The following is an 18,536-nucleotide window of genomic DNA, read 5'->3' on the forward strand; positions in this document are numbered from 1 at the left end:
CTGGCATACACCTGGGCAAGATATACACAAAATCACACATAATCATAATCCTTAATCTCTTTCCTACTCAAAAGCACATGCCCTGTAAGAAGCATCTGTGATATCTCTGAAGTTAATGTCTCCATTTTTTCAAGCATCCCCTAACCCAACTCCGTCTTAAAGGGAGGACTTGTCTCTGAGATATGACAATGTTAAGTGAAGAGTTGTGTATTGTATATGCATTGACACTGAAAATAGCATAGCAAGCGAGTGGGAATGTCACTGTCTTTATGAGACAGAATGAGTGTCTAACCTCAAAAGAGCTGAAGATTTTAGAGACATTTGTGTGAGTGAATACCACAAATTCTCTTAACTCACTCATATGTGCCACGTATGTGCCAAATGCAAACCAGTCTGTTTGTTTGAGCAGCATTTGCATGAGGCCCAGTGTTTTGTAAATCTATTTTTACACCTGTTAGGAGACGCTTTTAAATTGTATTTTCTGTGGACTTTTAATTTGACCAGTTATCAGTACCAAAAGTCCACTTTTACCAACACAATGCAATTACATTTGGTAATGATATTCAGTGACACAACAACATTGCCAATGAGTTCGCATGTTAATGCCAAACATTCCTCTCCTTTTATTCCATGTGATTGTATTTCTCTGATGCAGTGATTGCATCAACGTTGCTGTAGCACCATCTAGCGATGACTCTAGATTAAACACTATAATTATGTTTCGTTGCTTCTACATTTCAATCAAAGAGTTGTTTAGAATTAGTCTTCACAGAACAGAGAGCTAGCCCAAAATGAGATGATCTAATCAACAACAAAACATTTCATGTTTTGATGGAGCTAACCTAACACTTTTACCCACCTCCAGTTTTAAACCTGATTTATGCTTTCTGCACCTGGTAGGGTAGCTAGGGTCCATGTGATTAAAATGTTATCTTCTGCCAATGTTAGTGAGGCCGTGCTGAAGCATTCATAATTGCGTGTCACGTGACAAGAGGCTGACAGCCAAAAATTGAAATACTTCAAAATTCTGTCCATCTCAGAATCAGTGGCTCACTAGCCACTGCAAGGATGAATTTGTTGCCAAGTTCAAGCCCCTTTCTTCTGTTGCTAACTGGTATAACAACTAAATACAAAAGGGATGGTGTGCAGTGGAAAACCATGCTTTACAACAAAGAAATTGCGCGCATCAAGTGCTTCACATAAAAAAAGAATTAACATAAAAACCTGTTTAATTTAAAAATGTCAATGTGAAATAATTTGGAAAATCACAGTTGAAGTGCACTGCAACCATCTGCAGCTATTGGCGGCTCTGACAAAGCCCTACAATGGGATTTTGAATGAACTGGTAACGCTGTATGTCGCAGAAAAAATTGGGAAACGTTTAACTGTATCAAAAACTGGATAACCCTATTATAAGCAGACCCATGTTTGTTTTATATCTGGCCCTGTACATTAACAGCAAAACCTCTTGTTAAGGGTTAGGGTATCCCTAAAACAAAATAGGAAATAAAGCCCAAATAAGAAGTTTTCTTCGTAGGGCTTTGTTCAGCGAAACCTGATAAAGAATACTCTATAGCTCCTTTGTAATGTCAGTGTTAATATTGGATTTTATTTAGATGTTGCTGCCTGTGTTGGTGGCTATGCAGCTGTTTTGCCACCTTTTTCTTCTAGCAATCACAGAAATGTTGCACAAGCTTGTTTCTTAACGTTTCATTCCAGACATTCAAAGTGTTAGGACAGTGCCCGATATAGAGCTGAAGCATGTGGTTTATAGATGCATTTGTGGTATTTACTACTCCCTGCCCTAAGGGAGCACTGGGCCTGCTTTCACCAGAGCCATGCATGCATCTACACACACCCACAGCCAGTTGCCAGGTTTGTTTTTTTTTCTCTCTCTCACAAAAAATAGACCAGACTTTCTATTTGGATGGTGATGCTCAGTGTTTGTGTGTAAAGTCGATTTTATTTAAATAGCACCGATTCATAACAAGGCACTTTTCATATATATCAGGTCCAGGCTGTATGTATATTATTTACACAGTCCCAAGATTTTCTCCATGAACAGTGGAGAAGTCCCTTTAACATGAAGAAACCTTGTACAGAATGGCTCATGGTGGATGGCCATGTGTGCCGGGGGGGTGCAAGAGGAAGGAGAACACAGCACAATGCAGGTTCCATATAATAATAATAACAAGACAAATAATCAGACAATAACATGACTAATAATAAGACGTATAAAGCTCCAGTGACATATGTACCCCCAGAAAGCAACAGCAGGAAGAAGAGAGAAGAGAGAGATGAGAATGAAAAAAAATACAGGAAAGCAAAGATGCCAAGTTAGTAACAAGCATTAATGGGCTATGAATGAGTACAACCCAAACTGGTAGATGGTTCCACAGAAGAGGAGCCTGATAGCTGAAGGCTCTGCCTCCCATTCTACTTTTGGAGACTATACCACAGTTGTGTCATCTGCAAACTTGATGAAGAGGTTGGAGCTGTGTGATGGTGTGCAGTCGTGGGTCAGCAGGGTGAAGAGGAGGGGGCTCAGCACGCATCCTTGGGGGGCCCCCGTGTTCAGTGTGATGGTGCTGGAAATGTTGCTGCCGACCCGTACTGCCTGTGGTCTTCCTGTCAGGAAGTCCAGCAGCCAGTTGCACATCGAGGTGTTGATCCCCAGTTGGTCCAGTTTGTGAATAAGTTGCTGAGGGATGATTGTGTTGAATGCTGAACTGAAGTCTATAAACAGCATTCTGACATATGAATTTTTAGTGTCCAGGTGTGTGAGGGCTGAGTGGAGGGCTGTTGAGATTGCATCATCGGTCGAGGGTTTGCACCGATATGCAAACTGAAAAGGGTCCAGGGTGGGGGGGGAGAGAAGACTTGATGTGATGCATGACTAACCGTTCAAAGCACTTCATTAGGATGGGGGTGAGTGCAACAGGACGGTAGTCATTGAAGCAGGAGGGAGATGGCTTCTTCAGCACGGGAATGATGGTGGAGGCTTTGAGGCACGTAGGGACAACAGCCTGGCTCAGTGATGTGAACTCACAGATGTCTGTGAAGACATCTGTGATGTCTGTGAAGACATCTGTGAGTTCCGCAGCACAGTCTCTCAATACTCGACCAGGGATGTTGTCAGGATCCGGGGCTTTGCGTGCATTGACCGTACTGAGGGATCTCCTCATGCTGACCGGGGATAGAGTCAACACCTGGTTGCCAGGAGAGGGTGGTGCCTTCTGTGCAGGGATGCTGTTGTGTGCCTCAAAGCGAGCGAAGAATTCGTTCAGCTCATTCGGCAGAGAGGTGGAGCTGTCGGCTGTCTGCAGTGTGGGCTTGTAGCCCGTGATGGACTGTACCCCCTGCCACAGACTCCGGGTGTCTCTGCTGTCCCTGAAGTGCTGCGCGATCTTCCTGGAATACTGTCTCTTTGCTTCTCTGATGTCACGTTAGTTTCAATAGAATAATGAGCATTCAATGTTTTTTTTCTTCCATAACTTTATTTCAGTACTACTAATTGTGAATTTGAATATTAATATGAATGTTAATGTGGAATATGGAATATGATCCCTCTGTCACCTTTCATTAGAGCCCTCATTGATGACTGTATGTTGAAGCATTCAGCAGTTATACACTTTTTTATCGCCTGGACATACCCACTGAAAAACCTGTGCAAAACAGTCATTTTTTGTAAAATTACAATGAAGTTTTAACATGGAATGGTTAGGACTTCAGTCTACAGAAATATGTTATCATCTAATCCATACCTACAAGCCCAGGTTATTAAAAAGATGCATTTTTACAAAAAAATGGCCGGAATGTTAAGGGGTTAATATTTGATGTTTTTGTAACGGACATGCTTTGTTGTTTAACTTGATTGGCCTCCATACAGACCATCTGAATTGGCTCATGACATCCAACTTTGTAGTTGTGACTAAAAAAATTGTAAAAGTGCTTACACTTTCAGATCAAACTGTTCCACATAAAGCTCCATTTCATTCACTGAGAGCATCTAACAGGCTTTTTCAAGTTCCATTCTTCAGACAATGTAAAAGCGTGTCCTAAGTCTTCCCTGGGGCCTCCTCCCGGTGGGACATGCCCAGAACACCTCCCCAGGGAGGCATCCAGGGGGCATCCTAAATAGATGCCTGAGCCACCTCAGCTGGCTCCTCTCGATGTGGAGGAGCAGCGACTGTATTCCAAGCTCCTCCTGGATGACCAAGCTCCTCACCCTATCTCTAAGGGAGCGCCCGGCCACTCCTCTACTTGAGGCAGGAAATCTCCTCCAACCTGGAGAGGGCAAGCCACCCCTTTCTGGTTGAGAACCATGGCCTCAGACTTGGAGGTGCTGATTCTCATCCCAGCCACTTCACACTCAATCCTCAATCCCACTGTCACGCTTTCCATTAAGGAAACAAAGGCTGGGGGCTCGGGGGTCCACCCCCAAGCTGTAGTCAAACTGACAAGTGGACAAGTCAGTCACAAGACTTAAATACTCTAGAGTGACAAGCAACAGGTGATACCAATTAGGATGGGGCTGACAATCAAAAAAGGAGGGGAACTAGACAAGAAAGACAGGAAGTAAACAAGGATACACAAGGAACCAAGGTTTCAAAATAAAACAGGAAATACAAAAGTAAACTCAAGAGAGCAAAAGACACACAACTACACATAATAGATTATATATACAGAATAAATGTGACTTCAACTCTCATAAATGTGAACTTAAAAGGAAATATAGAAAAAAGTCAAATGAACCAAAGAGAATTTAAAACTCACCAAAGGGTTGATTTATGCCACAGAGTTCAAACAGAGTCCAGAACAGATCAAGAAAAGTTCCACAAAATTCAAACTGTCCAAAAGGAATTTAAAAAAGTCAAACCCCCTGGCTGATCATAACAGAGCCATCAGCTCAGCTCTGCAGCCACAGCACTGAACTGTTGAACAGATAGAAAACATTTACCACTTGATTTTTAAATTGATTAAAGCTTTACATTTAAAATCATTAATTGTTTGACATTCATTTGACATTGACATCATTTTACCAGCAGCCTGTCAAGTACAGCATATTTCAGTTACACCTTCTCCCAATCACTATCTTACAGATGTGAATGGAGTACTGCCTACTGCAAGTAACAGGAAGATGTCTGTGTTTTCTTCTTGTCAATACATCCTTTGTGTAGATGAATGCATTGCACAAACAAGTATCGCATAGTGTATCACAGCCTGATATATCTTCTTCCTTTGAGCAGTAGAGCTCCACTGTTTACAAAAACTATTATAAACACATCAGTGAGACACACTGTTGCACTGGGTGGCACATTCCTTTACACAGAATATAGTGTATTTTGACTTAATCACACACATTGTCCTGCTGCCCCAAATATTTAGTAGAGCACCAGATGTGGATTAGTCCGCCACTGAAAATGCACGGTTCCCTCGCCCCAACCATTTTAGGACATCACTGAACCTTTTTGAAAATCAAACTATATATTTGCTGTTGCTGATTAGTTTTTTCATTGGATTTATTGGCAATAAGAAAAATATTTTTTTTAAAAAAGAACACCAGCCTTCTTCCCTCTAGTGCTGCCAAGGAAATGGGCACTTAAAGTGTGACTTCAATGTGTCCTACTTTATTTTTTACTCATCATTGTTCGTCTTTCATAACAATGTTCGAGATCATATGTGTTTTGCCTGCTTTATTTAAATGTTTTATTCTGTGTGTGGTTTAATCTGCTGCCTTCTATTTCACTAGATCCATTCGTCTTTGTGTTCTTGATCTTTCAACATGACTCCACAGTCACAGCTGTCTTAGTGAGGTGATGGATGACAGTAATGGCTAAGTGAGAGTCTAGACATTGCTCCTTCTCACTGCTGTCTGTTGTTTGTTGTGTAGGGATGAGGTTTCCTGTTGATCTCCTGGCTGATGTTAGCCACGCTGAGCTGGAGAAGTCAGCCCACAACTACATGAACAACCTCCTCTACAGAAGCCCTGATTCTCCTGAGCACCTCACTGTCTCTGAGTCCACCCAGGTAAAACACAATACAGGCTGGACATCTGTGATGACCAGGGCTGTCTTAGCTCACTTCTGACAGGACCAGTGTGCTGTCTTTGCATCCTTCAGGGGCCTTAAGTCAGCAAGAGAAATGTTTAGTGTCTTAAAAATAGTGCCTCAAAATCTTTTATTCTATTTGTGGGTATACTTCCATATATCATATATCATAACAGTATCTTTCTATACTTATCAAAATGCTGTCATGGCAAAGACTGTAGAGCAGCATGGAACTACTATTTGTGTCTGTATAGTAGTGGAATAGCTGCTTAACAAGACCAAGCAGTTGCATTACACCAAAAACATCTAAATTGGCAGGTTTGCAGTGGCACAATGGCCAGTTTGTGACTGTGTCCAGGCTTGATGGCTGAATCTGTGAAATTTTATATTCTCCTGAGTTGGACTAGGAAATGTTGTGATTTCAGTGCATGTTAGAGAATTTAGCTGCTAAAACAAATGCAGCTGTATCAATGTAGTAGATAATCTTTGATTTTTCTTCAGCTTTTATGTTGTTATGAGGCCTAGATTTTTATTTAATTTTTTTAAATATATAAAATGTAGTCTCAGAAGTCCCTTCCTTGAACCTGCCACCTTATCGTGGTGGAGGGGTTTGAGCACCTGAATGATCCTAGGAGCTATGTTGTCGGGGCTAATTGCCCTGGTAGGGTCTCCCAAGGCAAACAGGTCCTGGGGGACGGGTCAGACCAAGAGCAGTTTAGAAGCCTCCTATGACTATGTTTAAAACAAGGTCAGTTACGTCGCCCCGTATGGCGCAGCCAGGGCCTCACCCTGGAGCCAGGCCTGGGGTTGAGGCACGCATGCGAGGGCAATGCCCGAAGGAACGACGTGGGGCCGTCCTCCCGTGGACCCACCACCTGCAGGAGGAATCGTAGGGGGCCGATGCAATGTGAATTGGGCGGTGGTCGAAGGCAGGGGCCTCGGCGACCCGATCTCAGGGCACAGAAACTGGCTCTTGGGACATGGAATGTCACCTCACTGGGGGGGAAGGAGCCTGAGCTTGTGCGGGAGGTTGAGAGGTACCAACTAGAAATAGTTGGGCTCACCTCCACGCACAGTCTGGGCTCTGGAACCCAACTCCTTGAGAGAGGCTGGACTCTTTTCTACTCTGGTATTGCCCATGGTGAGAGGCGGCGGGCTGGTCTGGGCTTGCTTATAGCTCCCCAGCTCAGCCGCCATGTGTTGCAGTTTTCCCTGGTGAATGAGAGGGTCACCTCCCTGCGCCTTCGGGTCGGCGAGAGGTCTCTCACTGTTGTCTCGGCCTATGGGCCGAACAGCAGTGTAGAGTACCAGGCCTTCTTGGAGTCCCTGGGAGGGGTACTGGACGGTGCTCCAACCGGAGACTCTGTCATTCTGCAGGGGGACTTCAACGCCCACGTGGGCAGCGACAGTGACACCTGGAGGGGCGTGATTGGATCCCGAATGGTGTTTTGTTGTTGGATTTCTGTGCTAGTCGCAGTTTGTCCATAACAAACACCAGGGTGTGCTCCAACTATAGGGGGATCACACTTCTCAGCCTCCCTAGGAAAGTCTATGCCAGGGTACTGGAGAGGAGGATTCGGCTGATAGTCGAACCTCGGATCCAGGAGGAACAATTCGGTTTTCGTCCTTGTCGTGGAACACTGGACCAGCTCTATACTCTCTATAGGGTGCTCGAGGGTTCACGGGAGTTCACCCAACCAGTCCACATGTGTTTTGTGGATCTGGAGAAAGCGTTCGACCGTGTACCTCGTGGCATTCTGTCAAGGGTGCTCTGGGAGTATTGAATCCAGGGCCTTCTGCTAAAGGCTTTCAAGTCTCTGTACGACTGGAGCAGGAGCTTGGTTCGCATTGCCGGCAGTAAGTCAAACCTGTTTCCAGCGCATGTTGGACTCCGGCAGGGCTGCCCTTTGTCACCGGTTCTGTTCATAATTTTCTTTTTTTCCGTCAAGCCAGGACCTACAGCATGTACTGGGGCAGTTTGCAGCAGAGTGTGAAGCAGCTGGGATCAGCACCTCCAAGTCTGAGGCCATGGTTCTCAACCGGAGAAGGGTGGCTTGCCCTCTCCGGGTTGGATGAGAGTTCCTTCCTCAAGTGGAGGAGTTTAAGTATCTTGGGGTCTTGTTCACGAGTGGGGGAAGGACGGAGCGTGAGATTGACAGGCGGATCGGTGCAGCTTCTGCAGTAATGCAGTCGATGTACCAGTCCATCATGGTGAAGAAGGAGCTGAGCCAAAAGGCGAGGCTCTCAATTTAGCGGTCGATCTACGTTCCTACTATCACCTATGGACATGAGCTTTTTCAATTCAATTGTATTTATATAGCGCCTTCCACAATCAAAATTGTCTCAAAGCGCTTTACAGAGACCCAGAGCCTGACCCCAGAGCAAGCACTTAAGGCGACAGTGGCAAGGAAAACTCCCTTTTAACAGGAAGAAACCTTGAGCAGAACCTGGCTCAGATGGGGGACCCTCCTGCCGATGGCCGGGCTGGGTGAAAGGAGGAAAAGGAGGAAGATAGGACAGCTAGGAATGGAGGAGAGGGGGAGAATAATAATAATTCCTGATAATATTGCCTACGGGAAGCATGTATAAGGTGAACAGTATCGGTCCAAGCACAGAACCCTGTGGAACTCCATGCCTTACTCTGGTATATATGGAGGGATCATCATTAACATGAACAAACTGTTATCTATCTGATAGATATGATTTAAACCAGCCTAGTGCTGTTCCTTTAATCCCAATAACATGTTCCAATCTTTCCAATAGGATATTATGATCAATGGTGTCAAATGCAGCACTGAGATCTAGCAGGACAAGTATAGAGACGAGCCCATTATCTGATGCTATAAGAAGGTCGTTGGTAACTTTCACCAGTGCTGTCTCTGTGCTATGATGAACTCTAAATCCTGACTGAAAAACTTCAAACAAACCATTCCTATGTAGATGATCACACAACTGAGTTGCAACAGCCTTTTCAAGAATTTTAGAATTAAAGGGGAGATTGGATATAGGTCTATAGTTTGCCAAAATGTCAGAGTCCAGAGAAGGCTTTTTAAGTAAAGGTTTGATAACTGCAACCTTAAAAGCCTGTGGAACATATCCTGTAACCAACGAGAGATTTATCTGATCTAATATGTGAGTGCCAATCAAAGGCAACACATCTTTAAGAAGTCTGGTCGGGATAGGATCCAAAAGACATGTTGATGATTTAGATTTAGAAACTATTGAAGTCAATTCAGCTAGATCTATGGGAGAGAAACAGTCTAACGACAAATCAGGACTGGCAGAAATTTCTAAAGATGGTGTTCTAGACATACCTACATCATTAACAGTTGTAGGCAGGATAAGATGGATTCTGTCTCTAATGTCTACTATTTTGTTGCTAAAGAAGCTCATAAAGTCATTACTAGTGAGAGCTAGAGGGATGGATGGTACAACAGAGCTATGGCTCTTTGTCAGCCTGGCTACAGTGCTGAAAAGAAACCTAGGGTTGTTCTTGTTTTCCTCTATTAATGATGAGTAATAGGCAGTTCTTGCCTTACGAAGGGCTTTTTTATACATTATAAAGCTGTCTTTCCAGGCTAGGCGGAATTCCTCTAAATTAGTGGATAACCATTTCCTTTCCAGCTTTCGTGATATCTGCTTTAAAGTACGTATTTGTGAATTGTACCATGGAGCTAGCTTCCTCTGATTACTGACCTTCTTTTTCAAAGGGGCAACAGAGTCAAGGGTTGAACGCAATGAAGCAGCAGTATTATCAACTAGATAGTCTATATCTGCTGGAGTAACGTTTAGGCCATTGCCCTCTGTAAAACTGGCACATGGCAGCGAAGATAATAAAGATGGAATAGCTTCCTTATATTTGATAACAGCATTATCAGACAGATATCTATAGTAGTTAATTTTTTTTCCCAGATGCTGTGCAGTTCATTATTGTAAATTCAAATGTTACTAAAGAATGATCAGATAAAACAGGGTTCTGAGGGAATACTGTCAAATATTCAGCTTCTATGCCATAGGTCTTTGGGTCATGACCGAAAGGATAAGATCTCGAATACAAGTGGCCGAAATGAGTTTCCTCCACAGGGTGGCTGGGCGCTCCCTTAGAGATATGGTGAGGAGCTCGGTCATCTGGGAGGAGCTTGGAGTACAGTCGCTGCTCTTCCACATCAAGAGGGGCCAGTTGAGGTGGCTCGGGCACCTATTTAGGATGCCCCCTGGATGCCTCCCTAGGGAGGTGTTCCGGGCATGTCTCACCGGGAGAAGGCCCCGGGGAAGACCTAGGACACGCTGGAGGGACTATGTCTCTCGGCTGGCCTGGGAATGCCTCGGGGTTCCCCCGGAAGAGCTGGAAAAAGTGTCCAGGGAGAGGGAAGTCTGGGCATCCATGCTTAGACTGCTGCCCCCGCGACCCGGCTCCAAATAAGTGGATGAAGATGATAATGATGAGTCTCAGAAGTTAGTAGTCTCAGAAGTTAAATGACATTATTAGACCTACAGAATATATTTTATAAACAGTATAAACAGATATTGAGATTTTTTTGTAATGAATATTTTACATTGTTTAATATATATTGAGATTTAATATTTGAGCATGAAGTCAAGGAAACTTTTTAAAAGTGGTTAACACTGTTCGGTAGCGTTTAGGAAGAATGGTCATCAGCATGGATATTCAATACTGCAACATGACTAGTGCTCGGACATCATGTTTGACCTCTTAACAGGATTTGTGCTCATTCATTAGACATCATGAATTTCAGTAAATGCACCATTACTTTGAAAACATGCATCAGCATGCTTCCTAATTTGCTTCCTGATTTGTGACAGGCTGAGTAATTGTGACAGTGTGTCTTTAATCCAAGAGACTTGGAACTTTTTTTTTTTTTACTTTACAGTGATTTCTGATAATGCAGATGTGTGTTCAACAATCTGAAATGACTGAGATTCATCAAAGACGGCAGAATGATTGTGTAAGAGTGCACACTTTCATGAATACTGAGGTTTATAAGTCTTAATAATGCAGGACTATGAATATCTCAGGGTTAGGGTTAGCACAAGTCATGCAAAATCTGTTTCTAATTCTATCCAAATGTGTAGAAGGCAGACACAAGGATAATACCTGTTCATGCTTTTGGTTTTGTCAAGGGATTCTGTTTACACAGGGGGAACACAGTAGAAGCAGCAGTTGTGTAACATGATGCTGATTCCTGTTATACTGCCTGGAGATGAAAATAACAGGAACACCTTACTACTCACTACAATACAAAACATTAAAACGCTACCTCAAGCGTATGGCCTCCTCCTCCTCGCTGAAAGAGTGTAAGCAAAAACAGATCATTCTATTCAATGGTAATTTATGTGCCATCTGTCTGTCCTCAGGTCACCATAGACATTTCCAGTGTGGGCTTCATCCCTCTGTATGGATCCAGTGATAAAGAGAAGATCCTGGCCCTCTTCTCTCCCAGTGACCCATTCACTTCAGTGGCTCTGTACCTGCTGGACCAGTGGTGGGCAGTGGACGATATTCTGAAGACAGCAGATCCTGCTCGAGATGGAGTTGTGGAGGTATGAAGAGATGTTTTGTCAGCAGTCACTATTCATTCATTCATTCTGAGATGTCTGTTGCTGTCAGTCTTGGACTGACTGCAGAGGTTGTTGTAGACCCAAGACTGTAGCAGAGATTGGCTTTTACAGTGCGGAGGCTGAAGCTGAATCCAGGTGGAGTCCAGAAAAGCTATCTAAGGTCTAGACACTGTAAACTCTGGAGTAGTACCATGATGTCACATCAAATGTAAAAGGCACCTGTTCCACCCTTATCCAGAAATGGATAATTGTTGACAATAAACAGCACAACAGCCTGTTAAAGAAGTAGTCCTTTTATTTCAAGTAGCTTAGTGTCGAGTGAACCTCCTTATGCTTCTAACTTGATTAGCTGCAGAGCTTAAAGGACAGGTTTGATTTTTTAAAGTCTGTCTTAACACAATGGTCACATGTCATATGTATGCCATGTGTAATGTAATTGTAATTATTGGCTTCTGTAAATGTTCACCCTGTCCATACTGGTCTTATTATTGTGACTAAACTGGAAAGTTCTCTGTCTGTGGTCCTGGTTCCACAGACCTGCTGCTGTTTATTGTCTACAATTATCCATTTCTAACACATTACTATGCTTAATGTTCCACTCTGCTTCAAATACATTTTGGATTAATATTCTATACCAACAGTAATGTAAATATATACCAATCATGACAGCTTTTTGCTTCTGTGCTATCATAACTGTAATCTGCTGAGCACACAGTATCCACTAACTGTTCTGTAATCTGAATGCTGGCCCTCTAACATTGTTCACTGCCAACCCAGTTTGTATCATGTTTTATAAGCTGCATGTCCTTCTCCTCCTCTCTTTCATTCCCAGCTGTCCTATCTTCTTCCTTTTCCTCCTTTCATCAGCAGGAGGGTCTCCCATATGAGCCAGGTTCTGCTCAAGGTTTCTTCCTGTTAAAAGGGAGTTTTTTCTTGTCACTGTCACCTTAAGTGCTTGCTCTAAGGTCAGGCTCTGGGTCTCTGTAAAGCGCTTTGAGACTATTTTGACTGTGGAAGGAGCTATATAAATAAAATTCAATTAAATTGAAGAGGTGAAGCACAAAATGAATAGTTCTTGTTCTCTCGTTCTTCTCAAAAACACAAAGTCTTCTGAGGAATATCTTTGCTCCCACTGACAGTATTTCTTCGCTCAGCTGCTGGGTGTACTTGGGTGTACTGTGTGTCACATGTGGGTTTATTCTGGGGCAAAACACTGTAGTAAACCTACATTTGACTGCCAGGATCAAGACACACACACATAATATACCTGCTCAACTTAAAATGCATTTTTGCAAAGAGTTTTGTTTTTATTTCTCCGGCAGGAGAAATGATTTCTCTCATCAGAGATATGGCATATGAGGACTGACATAGGCTTGTAGAAATCGAAATACATATCGGAATACATATCTGATCACGACCTGTAATGTCTCCTTTTGATTACAAGGGGTAATTCTGGGGGAGTCTCTGTTCACTGATTACAAATGGCATCTTGTTTTAGCCTGGTAAAACAGAAACACTGTTTGAAAAAAGAAAAGTTTGCACACTTATAAGTTTTGTTTCTAATTCAACTAATTTAAATATATATGTGGTAGGGTTCTTTTATATTAAGAATAACATGCTTTTCTTTGTGTGTGTCCCTCAGGTGGAGACAGTAGGAGAGAGAATAGTTTTATACATCCTTAATCGTGTCATCTATAGAGCTAAGGAGATGAGCTCGGAAGAGCTTCCATTCCTCTGCCATGGAGAAAACGATTCTGCAAAAATCCTCTGGAATGATGGAGAAGCTGTTGGCTTCTATTCAGTCAAGCCCTCAGGTAATTTATCTTATGTTAAGTGCACAAGTGTCAGTAGGGGCTGGTTTCTTGGTCTGTTTTAATCTATCTTGCAGCTTTCTTGAGAACATCATCCAAACAACTTCACACTGCTCTTTCTTAGGTCCTCAGCAGTACACCTGCCATGACATAGTTATGTCATCTAGGTCTACTCTGGAATCTTGCATTCAGATGATTAGGTTTGCGTGTGGAAAGCACAATGTGTGACAGTGCATCGTGTCACACAAATAGCACCATTCATAAACATTCAGAGTAGGCAACTCTGTGTCTCTTGTTACTGCTGGACAGCGGAGAAAGTGCCATTGCAGTTGAGTTCTGCCTCTCTTAAAACCCGGGCCTGTGCATTCTGGAAATGGTTTGGGTGGTGCACTGCCCTCATAGTGTAGTTCCGACTTTGTGATGCACTGTTGTTGTAATTGATGATGTTGGGTACGTGAACGTTTCCCTTTTTATGTTTCTTGAGAAAACCTTCACAGTCGACACTGTACTTTCTTGGGTCCTCAACAGCACATACGTGAAGTTTGAAGTCAATCGGATGTGTGGGGAAACAGATGGACGGATGGGCAGACAGGCAGACATTTGTCCATATACAGTTAGATTTATTTCCAAAGTTTCTCTAAATGATCCTAATGCTAAACCTGCTTACCACTCAGATGTTTCAACTACTATGTAGTGTTTGAGACTAATCAACCCATAAAGCATTTGTAAATACGTTTGAATCCATTCAAGACTTGCTTTAATCCATGGTAAATTAATTTCTCCTGACGGTGTCCTTAAAAGCATGCTTGTCTTTCTTTCTCTTGTAGGCAGCTTATATAAATCTTTTTCTAGCAGAAGCTATCAGCTCCCTGTGATGGACTCCATATTTGTTAGAAAATGTCAGCGTGGTAAAGGCTTTGGTCTTCAGATGCTGGAGGACTTTGTGCTCACTTTCAAAGAGGACTGTCTGGGGTTGAGGTACCCCCTCACAAAATCCATGTATAAAGGTACACAAGTCCACCCTGCAGGTTGTACACCTGACTGATATGCACAGTATGAATTTGCTTTTTTACAGTCAGCAGTGTTTGCTTCGTATAAACAATACATTACTGGAAGTTACTTGAACCCCTCTTTGTTCCTAGTGTGTGAGAAGTACCTGTGTCAGAACCCAGGAGACACAGACCTGCTGTGGGAGGTGGAGAGCATAGGTGGGCCCAACCAGAGGACCAATATCGCCCGCAAGATCCAGGCCATGGATCTGAGTGGTATGAAAGGACAAAAATTGCACTACAGAGCTAGTCCCATAAAACTGGCATTTCAACAGATTTGACGCAATATAGATTGTATGTTCAGTCATCTTAAAATTCTCAGCTGTTCTGTCTAATTGTGTTAACTCAGACAATGTAAACTGCACTGCAAAATGAAGTGATTACATTTCTGTTAGTGTAGTTACCTAAGCATTCAAATACTGCATGTCTAATTCTGTTTCTCAGCAGCATCCAAGAGTCTCTCATTCACAGAAGAATCACTTGTGATTACTGAAGTGACTGAAAAGGATGTGGAGAGAGAGGCAATTACCACACAAATACAAAAAGCTGAATCTATGGAATGCACAGTTGAAATCGTGGTACATTATTTATCCAATATGAAACATTTATTTGAGAAACAATTTCTTTTTTGTTTTTTTTTACAAGTAAAAATAATCCCTGTGATTTAATTTTTTAGGAGGAAGTGACAGTACTGAGAGCTACCAAGGGTGAGCATTTCATCGTTTTACGTCTACATTGTAAACTTTCCCTTAGATTGTACATTAAAATATGCTTCATTTAATGTAATAATCGATATTAACAATTAACAACAATTGTAAGTTTCAGAAGCTGAGGAAGTGCCTGTTGCAGTTCGGGGAAGGAGTAGTAGCTCAAAACGAAGCACCATCGCAGAAAAGACCACAGAATACAAATCAGAAAAAGTTATCAGGTTTGTATGAATTAAAGGATGTCACTTTTGAAAACATCATAAATACTCTTTCCATGTTAGGTGCTCTGAATATGATTCAAAGCCACATTTAAAATATTTTGCTTTATCCTGTGTGCCATGATGTGAAATTTATTAATGAGAACTGCAGCCATTTCACTATTTCAACAGTGATCGCAATGACTAGCAGTGGCTGTGGTGAAGCCGTTTAGGCTTATACGGTTTCATCAACCCAACAATGAATGTTATTTTTGATATTCAGTTGTACTAATTGTATCGTTAGCAGCATGCAATTTCTACTCTTTACTTACCAGTTGCTTCAAGCAGTGGCGTTGCGTGAGTCGACATTGGCACGACGGCACAGAGCATTCACGTTGTTTCACCACCTTCTGCATCTCTCTAACGTCATGCTTCTTCATCTGCACTCCTCTAGTTAAAGGCAGGTCCAACCAGTGTTCTGGCTCACTACCACCCCCACAAATTAAGAATGTACTGCAAACTTAAACCATGCTCAGTTAAAAAAAAAAAAAAGCATTGCTAGAATGAGGAATTTCAGTTTAAAGTCCTGGAGCAATTTAAAATTGTTTGCATATAAAAATAATACATTCAACCACAATGATAAATCAGAAAGTTTAGATTAAACAACCAAACAGTTGTCTATGAAGGCCACGTCGTTTGCTGGACACCACCTAGACAGCCAGCGACGGAATGATGACATGTGGCTAAACATGTCATCACTGGTCAAATTGGGCAGGGGTCCAGAGAAAACTACGCAGTCCAGCATAGTTACACACTGATTCCACATTAATTTTATTCATCTCCTATTGCCGTAATTGGGTGTCATTACTGCTGACGTGAATAATAGTCATACCAAAGCTAAGTACGGCGAGGCAGTATGGCCCCCCGCTCCCAAGCTTGTTTCTCACCAACGCCAGATCTATTACGAACAAGATCGACGAAATAGAGCTGCTTGCCACCACGAACTCCTACGTACGCAACTGCTGTGTCTGTCGTTGTGACAGAGACGTGGCTGTGCCTGCGGATCCCAGACACTGCGGTACAGCTAGCAGACCGCTCCGTTCACCGTGCCGACAGAGATGCTAAGTCCGGCAAGAGCAGAGGAGGAGGTCTGTGTGTCTACGTTCACAACAACTGGTGCACAAACAGTAAGATCCTGAACTCTTATTGCTCCCCGGACTTGGAATATATGTCCGTGATGTGCAGGCATTCTACCTGCCCAGAGAGCTATCAGTTGTTATCATTATTGCTGTTTATATTCCACCTGATGCCAATGTTAGCAGTGCTCTCGCACTTCTCCGGGACATTCTAAACATCAAAGAGTTCATCCCGAAGGAGTGTTTATTGTTGCAGGTGACTTCAATCAGGCTTGCTAAAAAACTGTGTTTCCCAAAATTGTACAGTATGTACAATGTGCCACCAGAGGGAACAAAACACCGGACCGTGTTTATTCCAACATAAAGCAAGCATACAGAGCAGTAGCCTTCCCATATCTGGGACTATCAGATCACACATCACTGCTGTTCTTCCATCACCAAGCCCATCAAAACCTGGCCACAGGGAGCTATTGCTGAGCTACAAGACTTTTGCACGCACCAACTGGAACATTTTTGAACATCAACCCCTGGAGGATATATACAGAGACTGTACTTTTTTATATAAAAAGCTGCACAGATAACGTGACTGTAAACAAGAACATCAAGGTCTATCCAAATCAAAAACCATGGATGACCAAGGAAGTACGGAATCTGTTGAAGGCCCGAAACACAACCTTCAAATCTGGGGACAAAGTCTGGTATAACCAGACAAGAGCGGACCTGAGAAAAGGCATAAAGGTTGCAAAGGCAAAGTATAAGAGGAAAGTGGAGGACTATCTGGCAAATAACAACTCACGGCAAGTCTGGCAAGGAGTACAACACCTCACCAACTACAAAGGTGCTACATCTGGATCAGTCAGCACAGACCTCTCACTGGCAGAGGAATTGAACCATTTCTTTGCCCGCTTTGAAGTTGGGAAACCCCATACTGCCATGAGACACTGCCAGACCTACAACCCCCCAGCCCTCACTCTCCAGGAACATCAAGTTCGCCTCACTCTAGAGAAGATCAACCCGAGGAAAGCAGCCGGCCCGGATGGAGTACTTGGGAAGGTACTAAAAACCTGTGCCCACCAACTGACGGGGGTCCTTACCCATATTTTCAACCTCTCCCTGGCACAGGCAACCATTCCTCCCTGCTTCAAATCAGCTGGACTGGACTAACAACACAGACGCACTGTACAGGAAGGGGCAGAGCAGGCTCTACCTCCTGAGGAGATTGCGGTCTTTTGGTGTGCAGGGGGCACTCTTAAAGACCTTCTATGACTCTGTGGTGGCTTCAGCCATCCTGTACGGTGTAGTCTGCTGGAGCAGCAGCATAACTGAGAAGGAGAGGAAGAAGCTGGACAAAGTCATCAGGAAGTCCAGCTCTGTCCTGGGCTGTCCTCTGGACTCAGTGCGAGAGGTCGGAGACAGAAGGGTCCTAGCAAAACTGTCATCTATGCTGGACCATGAGTCCCACCCCCTGCAGGACGTCCTGTCAGCTCTGCAGAGCAGCTTCAGTGACAGACTGCTCCACCCTCGGTGTGTGAAGGAGAGATTTAGAAGCTCTTTCCTTCCTGCTGCTGTCAGGCTCTGTAATGAGCATTGTTGACACACAAACTTAATAACAACTCCAGGCAACTATCAGTGTAATATCAATGTGCAATAATTCAATTATTAGCTCAATATCAATGTGCAACATTTATTTCCATCTTATATTTCTGTCCGTCTCATATTTATGTATGTATATACTGCAGGTATCTTTCTTAGTGTAGTTCTTAGCTATTCTGTTATTGGAATAGTGCTTATTTAATCTTGTTCTGGTCATATTGGCCTCTTACTTATATTTACTTACTGTACTGTACCCCTGCTGTTGTTGAATGCAATTTCCCCAATGAGGGACTAATAAAGGATTTTCTTATCTTATCTACCATAGTTCCGGTTGGCAAAAAATCTGCAATACACAGCTTGAATGATTACAGACCAATTGCACTAACTTCTGTAGTCATGAAATGCTTTGAAAG

The 18,536-nt window shown here is 43.0% G+C and overlaps 1 protein-coding gene across 5 annotated transcripts in view; it reads left to right on the forward strand.

Annotated features, from left to right (window-relative positions):
- Positions 1–18,536, forward strand: part of LOC121184570 (axoneme-associated protein mst101(2)-like) — a 33,258-nt gene that overhangs the window by 1,363 nt on the left and 13,359 nt on the right. For 3 of the 5 annotated variants that reach the window (XM_041042336.1, XM_041042340.1, XM_041042339.1), the window contains exons 2-9: positions 5,894–6,030; positions 11,427–11,612; positions 13,273–13,444; positions 14,269–14,448; positions 14,584–14,706; positions 14,935–15,068; positions 15,167–15,197; positions 15,310–15,418. In XM_041042336.1, the coding sequence (XP_040898270.1) occupies positions 5,894–6,030; positions 11,427–11,612; positions 13,273–13,444; positions 14,269–14,448; positions 14,584–14,706; positions 14,935–15,068; positions 15,167–15,197; positions 15,310–15,418 (1,072 nt within the window). The remainder of the gene's footprint in view (positions 1–5,893; positions 6,031–11,426; positions 11,613–13,272; positions 13,445–14,268; positions 14,449–14,583; positions 14,707–14,934; positions 15,069–15,166; positions 15,198–15,309; positions 15,419–18,536) is intronic. The other 2 variants (XM_041042338.1, XM_041042337.1) reach the window with 2 other exon arrangements.

The sequence above is a fragment of the Toxotes jaculatrix genome, chromosome 7 (assembly GCF_017976425.1).
Source record: "Toxotes jaculatrix isolate fToxJac2 chromosome 7, fToxJac2.pri, whole genome shotgun sequence".
Classification (NCBI taxonomy): domain Eukaryota; kingdom Metazoa; phylum Chordata; class Actinopteri; family Toxotidae; genus Toxotes; species Toxotes jaculatrix.